General features: G+C 43.1%; 1 protein-coding gene across 2 annotated transcripts in view; it reads right to left on the bottom strand.

The window, feature by feature from the left end:
• The window catches only part of EFHC2 (EF-hand domain containing 2), a 202,536-nt gene extending 184,289 nt beyond the window's left edge, over nucleotides 1–18,247 (bottom strand). Inside the window, exons 1-2 of one of the 2 annotated variants that reach the window (XM_047844970.1) lie at nucleotides 18,157–18,171; nucleotides 1,126–1,186 (exon numbers count right to left, since the gene is read on the bottom strand). In XM_047844970.1, coding sequence (XP_047700926.1) covers nucleotides 1,126–1,149 — 24 coding nt within the window. In that variant the 5' untranslated portion in view covers nucleotides 1,150–1,186; nucleotides 18,157–18,171. Of the gene's footprint in view, nucleotides 1–1,125; nucleotides 1,187–18,156 lie in introns of both variants that reach the window. The other variant, XM_047844969.1, reaches the window with a different exon arrangement.
• Nucleotides 18,248–18,454: the final 207 nt, after the last annotated feature.

Below are 18,454 nucleotides of genomic sequence, written 5' to 3' on the forward strand. Positions count from 1 at the left end.
CATGTAATTCACACATATATACTATGAAATCCAGAACAACCACCAGGGAAACTATGCTAAGAGATACGCTTGGGGTGCTCGGGTGGCTCAGACAGTTAAACATCAGACTCTTCGATTTCGGCTCAGATCATGATCTCACGGTTTCCGGAGTTTGAGCCCTGCATCAGGCTCTCTGCTGTCAGCACAGAGCCCGCTTTGGATCCTCTGTCCTCCTCTCTCTCGGTCCTTCCCCGCCCCTCTCTCTCTCTCTTGCTCTCTCTCTTAGACACAAAAATAAACATTAAAAAAATATTTTAAAAAAACGAGATACACTCAACATAGTGACTTGACAATTCTACACATCACATAACTGTCACCACAGTTAAGCGTGGTCACCATGTCATTACAATATTACTGGCTGAGTTCCCCATGCTGTACTTTTCATCCCTGTGACTTATTTATTTTACAAATGGAAGTTTGTACCTCTCAGTCACTATACTGTATACCAGAAACTAATATAACATTGCATGTCAACTATACTTCCATAATAAAAAATTTTTGGAAGCTATATACCCAAAAATACTATAAATAAATCAAGATGGAATCCTAAAAAAAAAAAAAAAATATGTTTCAGTATCCCATGGGAAAAGAAGAGAGACAAAGGAAAGAAACAGAAACAATATATCAGACATAAGCATTAACACATCAATAATCAGCTTAAGTGTAAATGATCTAAATACAGTAATCAAAAGAGATTTGCAGGGTGCATTTATAAAGCATCACCAACTACTTGCTATTCACAGGAAACTGATTTCAAATTCAAGGACGTAAGTCAGCTGAAAGTAAAGAATATGAAAAAAAGACACGCCAGGCAAATACCAGTTGTAAGACAGCAAAAGCGGCTATATCAGTATCTGATACACTAGACTGCGGGGCAAAGAGAATTACTAGAGAGAATAGAGACATTTACAAGGATAAAAGAATCGATCCACCAGAAAGACACAACAAACTTAGATGTGTGTGCACCAAGCAACAGCGCCTCAAAATAGGTGAAGCAAAACCGATAAAGAGGAGAAATAGACAAATCCACAGTCAGAGTTGGGGACCGCAACCAACACATATGACCAACGACAGCAGGATACATACCCTTCTCAAGTGCACCTGGAACATTCACCAACACAGACCGCATCCCGGACCCTAAGAGCAGCTTTGGCAAATTTAAAAGAGTTAAAATCATAACCGCTGTATTCTCTGCTGATAATGGAATCAAACTAGAAATCGAGAACAGAAAGACAACAGGGAAAAAAATCTCCAAATATTTGAAAATTCAACAACACTTTTAAATAGTGTATGGGTCAAAGAGGGAATCTCAAAAGTAAGTTTAGAAAACACACGGAACTGAAAGAAAATGAAAATACAACCTATCAAAATATGTGGGATGCAGCTAAAACAGCGTTGAGGAAATTTAGCACTAAATACTGGTGTCAGGAATTAGGAAAGGTCTTGGGCGCCTGGGTGGCTCAATGGGTGAAACGTCCGACTTCAGGTCAGTTCGTGATCTCGTGCTTTGTGGGTTCGAGCCCTGCGTCAAGCTCTGTGCTGATGGCTCGGAGCCTGGAGCCTGCTTGGGATTCTGTGTCTCCCTGTCTCTCTGCCCCTCCCCTGTTCATGCTCTCTGTCTCTCAAAAATAAATAAGCATTAAAAAAAAAAGAAGAAAGAAAAAGAAATGAAGAAAGGTGTCAAATCAATACCCTACGTTACTACTTCGAGAAACTAGAAAAAGAACAGTGAAATAAAAGCAAGCACAAAGAAGGAAATAATAAAGATTAGAGCAGAAATCAGTGAAACTGATAAAAATAGGAAAACAGAGAAACATCCATCAAATACAAAATTTGTTCTTCAAAAAATACTTATTAGTGGGGTGCCTGGGTGGCTCAGTCGGTGAAGCATCTGACTCTGGCTCGGGTCATGATCTCACGGTTCGTGGGTTCGGGCCCTGTGTCGGGCTCTGTGCTGACAGCTCAGAGTCTGGAGCCTGTTTCAGATTCTGTGTCTCCCTCTCTCTCTCTGTCCCTCCCATGCGTGTGCACGTGCACTCGCTCTCTCTCAAAAATAAATTTAAAAAATTTTAAAACAAAATAATAAAAAAATACATATTAGTAAAACTAATCTCCAGCAAGACTGAAACATTTTTCAAAAGAGTTAAGATACAAATCACCAATATAAAAATGAAATAGGGGTTATCTTCACAGATGCCATGGCCATTAAAAAGATAATGAGGGAACACTCTGACCAACTTTACGCACATAAATTCAACAACTTGAAAAAACGGAACCAGGGCACCTGGGTGGCTCGGTCAGTTGAGTGTCCTATTCTTGATTTCAGCTCAGGTCACGATCCCAGGATTGTGGGATGGAGCCCCGCGTCGGGTTCCGTGGTGAGCAAAGAGCCTGCTTAGGATTCATTCATTCATTCATTCATTCATTCTCTCTCTCTCTCTCTCTCTCTCTCTCTCTCTCTCCCCCCCCTCTGCCCCTTTCCCCAGCTTGTGCTCTCTCTAAAATAAAAAAACATAAAATAGGGGTACGTGGGTGGCTCAGTCAGTTGAGCGTCTGACTTCGGCTCAGGTCATGATCTCACAGTCTGTGAGTTCGAGCCCCGTGACGGGCTCTGTGCTGACAGCTCACAGCCCGGAGCCTGCTTTGAATTCTGTGTCTCCCTCTCTCTCTGCCCCTCCCCCACTCACACTCTGTCTCTCTCTCTCTCTCTCTCTCTCTCTCTCTCTCACACACACACAAATAAACATTAAAAAAAATTTTTTTAATAAAATAAAATGGAACCAATTTCTCAAAACCATAAACTACCAAATACAGTCAAGATGAAATAATCTGAATAGTAACCTCTAAAGAGCCTGAATTTATAGGGTACCTGGGTGGTGCAGTCAGCTGAGTGTCCGACTTCAGCTCAGGTCATGATCTCAGGGCTTGTGAGTTCGAGCCCCACACTGGGCTCTGTGATATCAACACAGAGCCCACTTCACTTCCTGTCTGCCTCTCCCTCTGCCCCTCCCCAGCTCCTGCTTTCTGTCTCAAAAATAAATAAAAACATCAAAAAAAACAATTAAAACATGCAAATAAAATTTAAAAATAAATTAATAAAGAGCCTGAGTTTGTAACTAATAGCCAAAACACAATAATAAATAACTAAGGCCAAAAAGCAACCCCTATGCCCCGCTGGCTTTACTGGAGAATATTTAAACAAAAATTAGCACCAATTTTGTACACTGTCTTCCTGAAAATAAGGAGGAGGGAAGTCTCCCCAATTCATTTTATGAAGTCAGTATTATCTTGATACCCAAACCGGAGAAACAGTTCAAAAAAAAAAAAAAAGAAAACTACAGACCAAAATCTCTCATGAACATAAATGAAAAAATCTGCCACAAAGAAAAAAAGAAAAAAAAAAAAAAGCAAACGGAGCCTGGCACTGTATAAAAGAATTATACACTATGACCATGGGATATTTGTTATGCAAGGCTGGCTAACATTTGAAAAAAAAAAAATCAATGTAATCTACCATATCAACAAATAGAAAACTCAAATGTTAGTATCAATTAATACAGGTTAAACACATTCGATAAAATCCAACACCCATTCATGATAAAGACCCCCCAAAAGTTAAGAATACAGGGGAATGATTTGATAAAGGGCATCCACAAAAAAACCTATAGCTAACATACTTCATAGTGAAAGACTCAATGTTCTCCCAAGATCAAGATCAAAGGAAAATGGGTGATGGGCATTGAGGAAGGCACTTGTTGGGATGAGCACTGGGTGTTATATATGTAAGTCACAGATCATGGGAATCTACTCCCGAAGCCAAGAGCACGCTGTCTACACTGTATGTTAGCTAACTTGACAATAAATTATATAAAAAAATAATAAAGTCAAATTTTAAATTAAAAGTTTTTTTAAAGAACAAAAAGCAAGAATGTCTGCTCTCATGCTCTGATTCAACACATTATTAGAAGTTCTACCCACCATGAAAGGCAAAAAAAAAAGTAATAACGAAGGGATACTAGCTGGGAAAGGAAGAAAAGGAATTGTCCCTATTTGTAGGTGACAAGATTGTTCATGTAAAAAACAATTCACGGAATTTACAAAAAAAGAAAAATTCCTCCAAGTAATAATTGAATTCAGCAGGGTCACAGGATGCCAATCGACACACAAAAGTCAATCACACTTCTATATGCTAATGCTGGACATATGAAACAAATTTATTTTTTTAAGTTTATTTATTTATTTTGAGAGAGAGAGAGAGAGAGAGAGAGTGTGCACAGGAGGAACAGAGAGAGAATCCCAAGCAGGCTCCACACTGTCAGCACAGAGCCCGATGCCGGGCTTGAACTCATGAACTGTGAGATCACGACCGGAGTCCTAATCAAGAGTTGGTCAAATTAACCAACTGAACCACCCAGGCACCCCATGAAACGGAAATTTAAGACACGATGTCATTTACATTCTCTCCAGAGAAAAATGAAATATGCAGCACATACAGGATCCGTGGGTTGAAAAGTACAAAATGCTGGTGAAAAAAATCAAAGACAACCTGAAGAAATGGAGAGACGTAGCAGGCTCACGGATGGGGAGACTCTACGTAGTAAAGATGCCAATTCTCCCCAAAATGATCTAGAAGTTTACTGCAATTCCTATCAAAATCCCAGCAAAGTTATTTGTAGACACAGACAAGTTTATTCTCAAATTCCTACGGAAGGTACGGGCTCTAGACCCAGAAGATACTTACGAAAGAAAAGCGGAAGGAATCACTATAACCTGATATTAAGGTTTACTGTATTACCATAGTGATCAAAACAGTAGGATTGGCAGAAGGGTGGACACATAGACCAACAGAACAGAACAGCGAACGCTCCAAAATGCTCAAACGAGTTTTCACAAAGGTGCAAAGCACAATTCAATAGAGGAAGGATAACCTTTTCAACAAATGGTGGAGTAATTAGATAACCGTGGCCAAAATGAAACGGATCATGACCTAAACATCACACCGTATACAAAAATCAACTCGAAATGGATCACAGCCTTGAAGAGAACATGTCAAACTATGAAAATTTTAGGAAAAAACATAGGAGAAAATCTTCAGAATCCAGAGCTGGGCAGAGAGTTCTGAGACTTAACGTCAAAAGCCTGATCCATAAAAAGAAAAATTGATAAATTGGACCTCATCAAAATTAGAAACTTTTTTGCTATGCAAAGAGACAGTTAACGGGATGAAAAGACAAGCTACAGACTGGGAGAAAATATGTGCAAACCACATCTTAGATGAAGGGCTAGTATCTAGAATATATAAAGAATTCTCAAAGCTCAACAGTGAAAACACAATCCAATTAGAAACAGGCAAAAGATATAAACAGACATTTCACCAAGGTGGATACACAGATGGAAAATAAGCACATGAAAAGATATTCAACTCATACATAAGCCATCAGAGAAATGCCAATTTAAGCCCACAGTCCGATATCCCTACACTGCCTATCAGCTAAAATAAAAAACAGTGACAACACTAAATGCTGACGAGGATGTAGACAAACCACATCACTCACGTGCTGCTCTTGGGAATGTGAAATGGTACACACACTCTCAAAATTAGCTTGGTAAGTTTGCTTTTGTTTTTTTTTTATAAAACTGAACATGTAATTACCGTATGACCCAGCAATTGCACTCTTGGACGTTTCTCTCAGAAAATGAGCACACGTGGGGGCGCCCGGGTGGCTCAGTCGGTTAGGCGTCCAACTTCGACTCACGTCATGATCTCACGGTTTGTGAGCTCGAGCCCCGCGTCGGGCTCTGTGCTGACAGCTCAGAGCCTGGAACCTGCTTCAGATTCTGTGTCTCCCTCGCTCTCTGCCCCTCTCCCGCTTGCACTCTGTCTCTCGCATTGTCTCAGCAATAAACATTAAAAAAAAAATTTTTTTTTAAAGAAAGAAATGGAGAACAGATTAGTGGTCGCCAAGAGTCAGAGATATCAGCATGGGGGGTGGGTGGGGGAAGGGAGTTGGCAGTTGATGGGAAGGATGTGGGTGGGGGTGGGTGGGGTTATCAAAGGGCAACAGGACGGATCCCTGTGATGATGGAACTGGTCTGTATCTTCCCTGTCCGGGTGACCACAGCAACCTACACATGTGATGAAACGTATAGACTAAATGCACAGACGCAAATGAGTATAAGTAAAGCTGGGGAAATCTTTTACCTTCTAATGTTTATTTATTTATTTTTTGGGGGGGGGGGGAAGCGGAGAGAAAGAATCCCAAGCAGGCTTCGCACTGTTAGCACAGAGCCCAACGTGGTCCTTGAACTCATGGACTGTCAGATCATGACCTGAGCCAAAATCAAGAGTCTGGACGCTTAACCCACTGAGCCACCCAGGTGCCCCGAAGCTGGGGAAATCTTAAGATCCGTGGGTTATCGGAACGTTACTATCTGGTTGTGCTATTATACTACAGTTTTTTGCAAAACGTTACCAATGGGAAACTGAGTAAAGGGTACACGGGATCCCTCTTAGAACTACACGTGAACTATTATTTCTTAGAACTACACGCGAATCTAGAATTTCCGCAGCAAAAATTTCAATTAACAATAAAACCAAGGAGAGGGTCCACTTCCCTTGGTGACTAGGAAACATCCCACACAGGTGCCTTTGTATAAAGCATGAAGTATGAACATGAACACAGACGAGCAAGAAAGGATTTAAGTCTCCCCAAAATGAGATGGAAATAGTCCCATAAATGATAAAACCACCATTTCTGTTTCAACTGCCAAACTCATGTGATGAACAACAGGTAGTCTAACTTAACTGTAAGCCATGTGAACCGACCTGTTGGCCCCCAAAACTCTAGGAACGGTGACCATCCCCTCCTTGGGGATGAAGCGCAGGGTTAGTTTGGCCTTCAGCTGGCCACGCCGGTCACTTTGTCACAGTAGAGCATTTCCAGGTCGAATTCAGATATCTGAGGGCCTGGTTAATGAGGGAGGGAGTGAAAATGCCCACCTCCCACTTCCTTATGCTTCGGGGACGCCCTCCTCTCCAGAGCGGGCTCTGCCCTCTCTACGGCTATAGTCACAGGATAAACTTCTCAGGAAGTGGCCCAAGAAATCCCTTTACATTTGCACTCGTGAGGATCTAGAATCCTGTCGTCGGGTGACTGGCCTCTTAAGGGGCCCTGCCTAAATGAATGCTCAGGGGAAAATGTGCGGCTTCCACAAAAAGCCAAACTGGAGGCCAACGAGGAAGAGAGAAGTGTCCCTCTGCATGGCACAACGGGCCACAGGAGAGGCTTTGAGTCACAACTTGTACCGGACATTTTCATGCTCTCCCGGCCGCTTTGTGGAAGCCCATTTAAGCCACAAAAGCCAAGGACTTTCTTCCCCGCTTATATTTACTGTTGCTAAAATAAGAAATGCTCTGGTCCGGAGCGGAAGACACAAGCAAGAAGCTAATTCCGGAGGGGATTCTCCCAAACTGCGACGATGCCTTCGGGCTTTTAGGCATGGCTGCTACAGGTGGACAGAGGCAATCGACATGCACCTTCTAAGGGTAAGGAAAGGCGACCCGAAGAGCAATCGAGCACAGTCTCTTCGGTCAGCTGAGGAATGTCACAAAAGTTTGTGAGCTCCCCAAAGCCATTATTTACTGCTTTTTGTCTTTCCCAGGTCCAAAAATAGATGGTGAAAAATCAAGTTCCCAATACCCCTTTGGCAAAGGAGACCGTGTGACTCAAGACGTAAGGGGGAAATCTGGGGGTGGGGGGTGGGCAACACTTTGTTTTCGGATATAAGAGTCTTTTTGCCTCCCTCTCCTTCCTACTGGTCTTGAACATGGTTATGAGAAGTTGTGATGGCTGGAGCTGAAGCAACCACCTGGCAACCATGAGGCCACAGAGCCGGGAAAGCAAAGCCAACCTTCTAATGATGACAGAACGGAGAGATAAAAAGAGTCTGAGCCCTTCATGACATTCATCAGCCACTGCCCAAACCTAAAACCGACACACCCCTGGAGTTCTTCCAATGAGAAAAATCGATTTGGCTTAAGCCACTGTGAGTCAGGTATTCTGTCAAGGAGAGAGCCCAAAGGATCTCTCCCAAGTGACACAGCTATAAAGTCCAGAACAGAATACAAAAGCAACCAAAGTTACGTGTTTGATTCCCGAAGAGGCAGAGTGACTCTGATTCCCGAGCCCCAAATGAACAGTTAGGAATAGCGCTGGATATCTCCCATCGGTCTGTCCAGCGATTCCTTGCCACCGATTCCTTTCTTTGGCTATTTATTTTCTAACCGTTTTATTGAATTATAGTTTATATACCATAAAGCTCACCCATTTAAAATACACAACTCAATGGAGTTTAACTACAATTACAAAGTTGTGCAAAGTTAGAAACACTTTCATCATCCCCAAAAGAAACCTCATTCCCATAAGCCCTCACTCCCATTTTATTCCCTCCTCCCCCCCCCCCCCCCCGCCCACTGGCCTAGGCAACCAACCACTCATCTACTTTCTGCCTCTACAGATTTGCATATTTTGCACCTGTCACATAAATGGGATCATACAACACGCAGTTCTTTGCATACGGTGTGCGGTGTGTTTGTGAGGTGCATTCACGTCGTAGCACGTGTCAGTAGATTGTTTAAATATTTATTTTGAGAGAGCGCGAGAGAGGGAGGGGCAGACGGAGAGGGAAAAAAGAGAATCCCAAGCAGGCTCCACTGTCAGCACAGAGCCTAACATGAGGCTTGATCTCATGAACCGGGAGATCAAGAACCTGAGCCAAAATGAAGAGTCGGATGCTTAACTTACTGAGCCCCCCAGGAGCCCCATGTATCGTTAGTTTTGTAGCCGAATAATATTCCATTGGATGGATAGGCCACATTTTATTTATCCGTTCATCAGCTGACGGACATCTGGCTTATTTCTACATTTTGACCATTACGAATAATGTTGTTATAAACGTTCACGTTCCCTTTTTTCTTTTTTTGTAGATACAGGTTTTCTTTTCTCGTGGGTATACACCTGGGCGTGCTACATCATATAGTAACTCTAGGTCTACTTTTTATGTTTTATTTATATTTCAGAGAGAGAGAGAGAGAGAAAACGCATGACAGAGCATGAGCAGGGGAGGGGCAGAGAGAGACGGAGACAGAATCCGAAGCAGGCTCCAGGCTCTGAGCTGTCAGTAGAACCCCACACAGGGCTCAAACCCATGAGCAGCGAGATCATGACCTAACCCGAAGTCGGATGCTTAACTGATAGAGCCACCCAGGCACCCCAGTAACTATCCGTTTCAACTTTTGTCAAACCACAGACTTTTCCATGGCAGCAACACGATTTTATATTCCTACCAGCAACTCACGAGGATTCCAGTATCTCCACATCTGTCACCACTTGTTACTGTCTTTTTTTTGTCATACCCGTCCTAGGCGGTATAGAGTAATAATAGCTCACCGGGGCTCTGAGTTACAGAATTCAGATATAGACACCCCGGGATTAGAATTCAGCCCTCTCTGACTCCAAAGCCTGTGCCCTCCTCCCTTCCCACCTTTATGATACAAGGGAATATTGGTTGCTTTCTTCCCTGCACTTGATTTCATTGTGTGTGTGTTGCTCTCATCACATATATACTTTGCAGGTATTTTCTCCCATATCGTAGGCAGCCTTTTTACTTTTTCAGTCATTTCTTCTGAAGCACAACTTTGGCTATTTATTGCAGCAATACTCATGATAGCAAAAGACTGGGGAAAAAATGCAACTACACATCAAAAGGGGATGCGTTGAGTAAACCCTGGTATGTGCACACAACAGAGGACTACGCAGCTGCGAATGGAGTATACACCATTATAATTTGCTGTTTTAAAACAAAAAATAAAATAAAAAATGGAAGTTTTGGGTTAAGTCACTTATAGAGAGAAGGGGGGAGATAGCAAGATTAAAGGAACAGGGATAAAAGCTGTACTTGTCTAAATGCACCTCACTTTGTAAATTTGACTTTGAAACCCTATAAATGTTTTCGTATTACACCATAATAAAACAAAGTTCTTAAAGTTAAAAAGCAACAGCAAAATAGAACAAACAAACCTAACTGGGTACTGAGCTGGTGACCTAACCATAATTATCAGGAATCATTTCAGTGAAATTAAAACCCACTGGGGCACCTGGGCGGCTCGGTCGGTTAAGCGTCAGACTTCGGCTCAGGTCACGATCTTGTGGTTCGTGAGTTCGAGCCCCACATCGGGCTCTGTGCGGACAACTCAGAGCCTGGAGCCTGCTTCGGATTCTGTGTCTCCCTCTCTCTCTGCCCCTTCCCCGCTCACACTCTGTGTCTCTCTCGGTCTCAAAAATAAACAAACATTAAAAAAAAATTTTTTTTAAACAATAATTTGGGGCACCTGGGTGGCTCAGTCGGCTAGTTAAGCATCCGACTTTGGCTCAGGTCATAATCTCAAGGTTCACGGGTTTGAGCCCCACGTGGGGCTCTATACTGATGGCTCAGAGCCTGGAGCCTGCTTCAGATTTTGTGTCTCCTCCTCTCTCTGCTCCTCCCCTACTCGCACTCTGTCTCTCAAAAATAAATGTTAAAAAAATAATAACAGGGGCACCTGGGTGGCACAGTCGGTTAAGCGTCCGACTTCAGCCAGGTCACGATCTCGCGGTCCGTGAGTTCGAGCCCCACGTCGGGCTCTGGGCTGATGGCTCGGAGCCTGGAGCCTGCTTCTGATTCTGTGTCTCCCTCTCTCTCTGCCCCTCCCCCGTTCATGCTCTGTCTCTCTCTGTCCCAAAAATAAATAAACGTTGAAAAAAAAAATTTTTTTTAATAAAAAAAATTAAAAAAAAATAACAACTTGACCATACATTCCTAATGCAATATATAAAACAAAAGAACTACAAAGATATCTGAAACCATTTCAAAACTCAAATTGTTAATAATGTTATTATTGATCAGAAACTATTATATGGATGTATATCCTTATGGTAGGATAAAGTAAGAAAATAATTATGCTAACATCCTTATGAATCAAGATTCTCAATATAAGTAAAAGATAAATACAGAATCAAAGAAGTTAAATAAAAACCTTATAATCCTTCATTTGCATTGGAAATATCAGTTTGGATTCATGTTGTATCTTATCTTTAAAAATGTATGCATATTTTCTAGCCTTGTTTTAAGAGAATGAAAATTCGAGCCACAGACTGGGAGACAATATTTGCTAAGCACATATCCAACAATGGACTTGTATCCAGAATGTTTAAAGAACTCTCAAAACTCAGGACACCTGGGTGGCTCAGTTGGCTGAGCATCCAACTCTTGATTTCAGCTCAGGTCATGACCTCCAGGTTGGAAGGTTCGAGCCCCACGTTGGGCTTTGCGTTGACAGCACAGAGCCTGCTTGGGATCCTGTCTCCCTCTCTCTCTGCCCCGCCTTTACTCAAGCTCTCCCTCTCTCCCTCTCTCTCTCTCCCTCTCTCTCTCTCTCAAAATAAACTTTCAATAAATAAGTCTTAGGCTAGGTTTTTATTCCTATCGCTTTGCCATATGGTTTCAGTAACTTATTTAACACTGTGAATGTGTTTTCATGGTGTAAACAGCATTAATTAAAATGAATTTACAACCTTCATTTAAAGTAAATCAGCTGAGCCTACTTTTTAAAAAAGTAAACCCCATCTCAGATTAAAACCGTTATTGAACAGAAATGTATTATGCTGCCTTATGAAATTTTTTAATGTATAAAAAGGAAAGAAACGTACGTAAGCTAAGCTTGATTGCGTATTTGCTTTTCAAGAAAAACTGGTCATTTTTAGCTTTTTTTTTTTTTTTATTTTTTTTTCAACGTTTTATTTATTTTTGGGACAGAGAGAGACAGAGCATGAACAGGGGAGGGGCAGAGAGAGAGGGAGACACAGAATCTGAAACAGGCTCCAGGCTCTGAGCCATCAGCCCAGAGCCTGACGCGGGGCTCGAACTCACGGACCGCGAGATCGTGACCTGGCTGAAGTCGGACGCTTAACCGACTGCGCCACCCAGGCGCCCCCATTTTTAGCTTTAAATAGGAAGGAAAACGACTTTTGCTGATCCCATGTACCACATTTCAAACCTTACTAGGGCCCTCTACAGTAGAAACTACTTGGATAAGGGAAACAGGGGAAAGAATCAAGTAGGAAATTTTACAGTAAAGAAAAAGCCCCTAAAGTTTCCTCTACGATGCTCCCCACCTTCCGTTACAGTTGGCATCCTTTGCAGGAAAGGGAAAACCACACAGAGCAGGTAAGTGGACTGAAATCAACAAATCCACAGAAACTGACTAGCCTTTACAGAGAAGAGACCATTATTACTGGATCATTTCATCAACAATTCATGGATCATGCTATCATACCATGGGCTGTACAAATCACTTGTACACAGGAGTCCCCCCAGAGCTGAAAAGGTAAAAAGATTCAAATCTGGGATGATCACAATGTCTTTGAACTAGATAAAGGTGATCGTCGCAAAACATTTGGTGAAGGCATCAAATGCCACTGAATGGTAGGTACACTTTAAAATTGTCAGTGGTTAATTTTATATGAATTTTGCAGCAATTGAAAAAAATCTAACTAGGATCTGTTGAGGCTTCCTAAAGGGTAAGAGACTAGATCTGGCCTAGAAGGAAACTGAACATCTGAATTTAAAATAGAGACAAGAGGGGCGCCTGGGTGGTTCAGTCAGTTAAGTGTCCAGTTTCAGCTCAGGTCATGATCTCATGGTTCAGGAGTTCGAGCCCCACGTCAGGCTCTGTGCTGACGGCTCGGAGCTTGGAGCCTGCTTCGGATTCTGTCTCCCTCTCTTTCTGTCCCTCCCCCACTCACACTCTGTCTCAAAAATAAACAAACATTAAAATAAAAAAATAAAAAAATAAAAAAAACAAAAAACAGAGACAAGAGAGGCACCTGAGTGGCTCAGCTGGTTGAGTGCCCGGCTTCAGCTCAGGTCATGATCCCACCGTTCGTTAGTTTAAGCCCCACATCAGGCTCCCTGCTGTCAGCACAGAGCCCACTTTGGATCTTCTGTCCCCCCTCACTACCCCTCCCCCTGCTTGTGCTCTCTCAAAAATAAGCATTTGAAAAATTAAAATAAAATAGAGGCAAGAACTGTGGAGACCGCTCTAATGAGAGAGTATTTCCCACTCTTTAACCACAATAACAAACAGGTTTTAGTGCAACCCAGTTCACACGCACACGTGTTACAGGAGCAAACGTTCATGAAACAATACTGAACTGTTCCCATGCATCATGCACTACTCATGATTTTTTATTCTTTTCTAGTCCATTTTTTTTTTTTTTAATGCTGGTCATGATTCATTAAATTGGTCTTATAACGTGACTGGCAAACTCCAATGGGCTTGGCGTCAGGTTGAGGGGTTTGCACCTGATGTAGTTTATTTTAAGGCAATCGAATTGACCACGAAGACCATAACCAGGAAATCTGTAAGCAGAACTTTGGATCGGGAAAACCCTCCACCTTGTGAATAAAGTGATTGTTTTACTATTATCTTTGTCATTGAGCTAAATTTAAATGGATTTATCTAACATCACATGATGAAGTCAATATGTATACTAGGTATTATGCCTAGTGTGCCCTTCAGCTGTTTTTTACGTGGCTAGTAAATTTCCCCAAGGTGATTTCCTTATAGATTAGTAAATAGGCGTATATTAGTCTAGGTAAAAATAAATTTCAAGATATTGCCCACACCCTTTTGTAAGAGAGGCAGGGAGATTCTGAATTTGTTTCATTCTACTGCTGTGAATTCCAATAATTTTGTTTTTCTTCTTAAGGAAACAGTTGCTGCACCATCAATTAGAAATGGACTATTTACAACAAACCCTCCCAAGATGGTAGCAAGATAGCCTCATACAAAAAACACAAAGTGTACTCATTATTCATAAGGGGCATTCAGGATCAGCTATACACACATCTGTCCAAAATTCCGTGGAAAAGATTTTCAGCTCTGGCTGGAAATGTCCTTTTTAAGACCCTATTATTTTGAACAATATACCGGGAATTCTCTTAGCTCAAAATAAACCCAGCCTGTAAATTGTTGGAAAAATATACCGTGGGTCTGGAATTTAGCTGTGACCTTTCCCTAAGGTTTTCAATTAGTTCACATCCGAACAATTTCAATGTCATCAATGTGTACAAATGCGTGTCTTTTAGAAATACTTCTCGTATTTCAGAGAAATATAGGCTGCACATCGCCTAGCTGTGGGCAGCAATCAATCAATTGCTCACGACTGACTACCAGCAGCTAATTAAGGGGAGAAACAAATTCCTTTTTTAATTTCTAAGAAAAGCAGGGAAAGTTAGCTTGTGTTAGAATTTTAAACCCAAACAACCAGTAATTATGCTATCTCCAGGAGGCCAAGGTTTTTCTCTTGACAATTGAATTCAGCACGCAAGACTCTGTAATAGGCACGAGGTGGGGACTGATTAAAAACGGGGGGGGGGGGGGGCGGATTTGGCTCTCACTGACTTTTTGACCATTCTAGGCACCACACAATGTCTGATCTTTTAACTAAGTACAACTTTTTAAAATAACCACTTTTTGACAACACAATCCGTACCAAGGTTAGTGTAACAATTTTTTTTTTTTAATGCAGCCATCTGATTTGGACACAGACAAGGACGCCCAATATACAAATACTGATTCGTTAAATGACAGCCCGAGGTATCTAGTAAGTATACGGTCATTCCCTAAGCGCGCGCTCGCACGCACACGCTCCTACTGGTCTGAGGCATCAAGTAAATACTTTTTTTCAAATACACTCGCGCATCTAGAAGCCGACCCACGTGTATTTGGATCCCTATGGCAGAGAAGTAGAGAAACTGTGTTAAAAAGACAAGACAGCAGGCCCTAAATGGAGCCGATCATGCTAAGCCCCAGGTCACGAACTGAAACTTAACTTACAGTTTGGGCTATCCCAGAAAGAGAATCTCAAACCAGCCAATCATGAATCTCCCGATCAGCACTAGTTAGGTAATCTGCCACCCCGTAAAAAGAAAATAACTTAATGGTAACCAATTCAATTTTTGCCTAGTATAACGTTCCCCTTCTGCCTATGAAACGTCTTGGTCCTCCCGGGACAGTTCTTCGGAGCTCTTTTCTGTCTGCTCAACTGGATGCTGTCCATTCACGAATCAATTGAATTGTATCCTTGAACAAATGGTTCTGGGTCAACTGAATATCCATATGGGAAAAAATACAACCTGACCCCCTACTTCTTTTCTCTCTCTCTCTCTCTCTCTCTCTCTCTCACACACACACACACACACACACACACACACACACACACAGACACATTTTTACTAGTTAGATTAGAAATCTAAATGTCAAAGGTAAGGGGCACCTGGGTGGCTCAGTCGATTAAGTGTCCAACTCTCAGTTTCAGCTCAGGTCACGATCTCCCGGTTTTGAGAGTTCTAGCCCCATGTCGGGCTCTGCACTGACAGTGCGGAGCCTCCTTGGGATTCTCTCTCTCCCCGACCCTCCTCTGCTCGCGCTGTTTGTGTCTCTCTCAAAAATAAATGGACAAACACAAAACTAAATAAATGTGAAAGGTAAAAACAAAATTTCCAACAGATAACACAGAAAAATACCATGAACTTGGCATAAGGAGCAATTTCTTCAAGAGGAAACAAAAACCACTAATCTAAAGGAATAATTACTCATCAAACACACCACTAAGTAAGTGAAAACGCCAACCACAGACAAGAAGAGGTTTGCAACACAGATGTCTGACAGAAAGAGTCCTACCCAAAACCTATAGAAGTAAAAAAAAAAAGGGGGGGGGAGGGGAGAGGCAACCTAGTAGAAAATTAGACAAGACATACACAGACACTACACAAAAGAGAAATGACCGATAAAGGTGTAAATTCATGCTCAAGTTCCTTAGGAATCAGGTTGGGTGCAGATTCGCTACACTCGCCGATCAAAATAAGTAAAACGTGAAAGACCAACAATATTGAGTGTTAGAATGTGGAGAGACAGGAACATAAAACGCCAGTGGATATTTAAAACGGCAGATGCACTTTGATAGTGTGTACTAAAGCTGAACGGATAAAAACCATATGATCTAGTGATTGTACCAACAGACGTGAACAACCTCTTCTTAATAACCCCAAACATACCAAATCTCTTCTCAAGACTAAAAGGAGGATATAAATGTCATACTCACACAATGGAATACTAAAGAGCAATGAAAATGTGCAAATGACCTCCACAGACAGCCGCATAAACAAATCTCACAAACAATACTGAGCTTCAAAAAACTCAAGTCACAAAAGGACACCAGACATTTATGAAAAGCAAACAGAACTTAACTATAGGCACGGGCAGCCAGGATGGTTAACTCTGGACAGTAGGAAAGGGGTAATGACCAGAAAGGGGGATACGTAGGGTTGCCACGTAACACAGAAGATGTTCAGGGGCGCCTGGGTGGCTCAGTCGGTTAAGCATTCGACTCTCCATTTCGGTTCAGGTTATGATCTCGCGGTGCAGGAGTTCGAGCCCCGCATCGGGCTCTGCGCTGACAGTGTAGAGCCTGCTTGGGATTCTCTTGCGCTCTCTCTGCTCCCCTCCTGCTCATGCATGCACCTGCTCGTGTGTGTGAGTGTGTGTGTGCGCGCGCTCTAATAAACTTAAAAATACACATATATAAGATGTTCAGTTAAATTTGAATTTGAGACAAACGCAAATAATCTTTTAGTATAAGCAGGTCCCATGCAGTATTGGGGACATATATTTGAATTTGCTAAATCCAGCAACGCCCGGTGAGGGAGAGGCTTTTGGAATACTAGTAATATTTTGTTTCTTGAGGTTCGTTTTGTGATCATCCCATTACTTACAATTTTTATCAAAATTACTCTGACACAGCCTGCTTCTTTACTTCTGGGATTTTTTTTTTCATGCCCTGCCTCTCTGGGGTCTGTCTTACCTGTGTGGCTGGCTTCCTCTCAGCAAAGGACAGTGCTAGGCTGGAAGGCCAGCCCCTACCCCCTCAGCCAAAAAAAAAAAAAAATGCACAAACCAGTGCAAGCTGGTCCGGCCAACTGACCCGTGGAGATCAGACTCCGGTGGCCCGAAGCTCCAAAGAAAACTGGGACTTGAAGGACCAACAACTTGGAAACAGACACTTCTGAATCCATAAAGTCAAAAGGGTTTATCTCGTTTTGAAATGAACGCCTCCCGGGACGCCTGGGTGGCGCAGTCGGTTAAGCGTCCGACTTCAGCCAGGTCACGATCTCGCGGTCCGTGAGTTCGAGCCTCGCGTCCGGCTCTGGGCTGATGGCTCAGAGCCTGGAGCCTGTTTCCGATTCTGTGTCTCCCTCTCTCTCTGCCCCTCCCCCGTTCATGCTCTGTCTCTCTCTGTCCCCCCAAAAAAATAAATAATGAAATGAACGCCTCCCAATTCTAAACAAAGAGAAGAACACCTCCAAGCTTGGATGCTTCCCTCTATAAAGTTTAGGATCAAATTTCACAGGCCGGCGGAATAAACCGTTTCCTACTTGTCCCCGGCAGCCTCAGAGCGCCAGATTTCTTCGCTTTAGTAACAGTAACTGTGTTTCTTTCACACAGGGTATATTAAAGTCAGCGCCTAGGCACCTAGGCTGTGAAGCCAGGCTGCCTGGAAGAAACCCAATTTCACACCGAAACTGGGTAGCTCCGGCCTGTGAGTGAGTGACTCATCGCTCTGTGCCTCGGTTTCTTCAACTGTAAAATGGGAATAAAGATAACACCTACGCATCAAATGGCGCGTCGGGTGACTAAAGGACAACACCTGGCACTCCTTAAATGCGTAACGATGATTGTTATCACCGTCACTACCACTGGCTACCTTGGCGGGTCCTGCCAAATAAAGACTCTCCTTATGTATCTAAATGTAGTTAAAGCATCCAGATGCCAGTGGAGAGACGGGGAGGGGGACGCAGAGAGTAAGGGTTTCACCAGCCTACAAAGTTTGGTGCGAGTAGTGCCCAATCCACAGGTCGAACAGCAGCGGGAGGGCTGAGTTGTGTCCGGGGAGGTGACCACACCTGGGCCCCAGATTCTGGCCAGGACCTCTGACCTCGGGCGCCCTCACTACTCACATTGCGGTTGAAGCTGTTGCCGGGCAGCAGCGGCAGGGCCATGGCTCTCGGCGTCCGAGGGTTAAGGGGCCGAGAAGACGGGGTCCTGCAGGGAGCGGCAGCGTTGTTTAAACCCCCCTTCGTTACCTAGAAACGGGAGGCGGCGTCACGGAAGGAGGAGGAGCTGCAGCAGGCGGGAGCCCTGCCGGAGCGGTAGGGGCGGGGCCGGGCGGAATGGGGCGGGGCCGGGGCGGGGCCGGGCTGGAAGCTTCGCGCGCTCCTCCTCCCCCGCCCACCTTCACCCACCCAGCTGAGAACA

This window comes from Prionailurus viverrinus, chromosome X (genome assembly GCF_022837055.1).
Source record: "Prionailurus viverrinus isolate Anna chromosome X, UM_Priviv_1.0, whole genome shotgun sequence".
In the NCBI taxonomy this organism is placed as follows: Eukaryota; Metazoa; Chordata; class Mammalia; order Carnivora; family Felidae; genus Prionailurus; species Prionailurus viverrinus.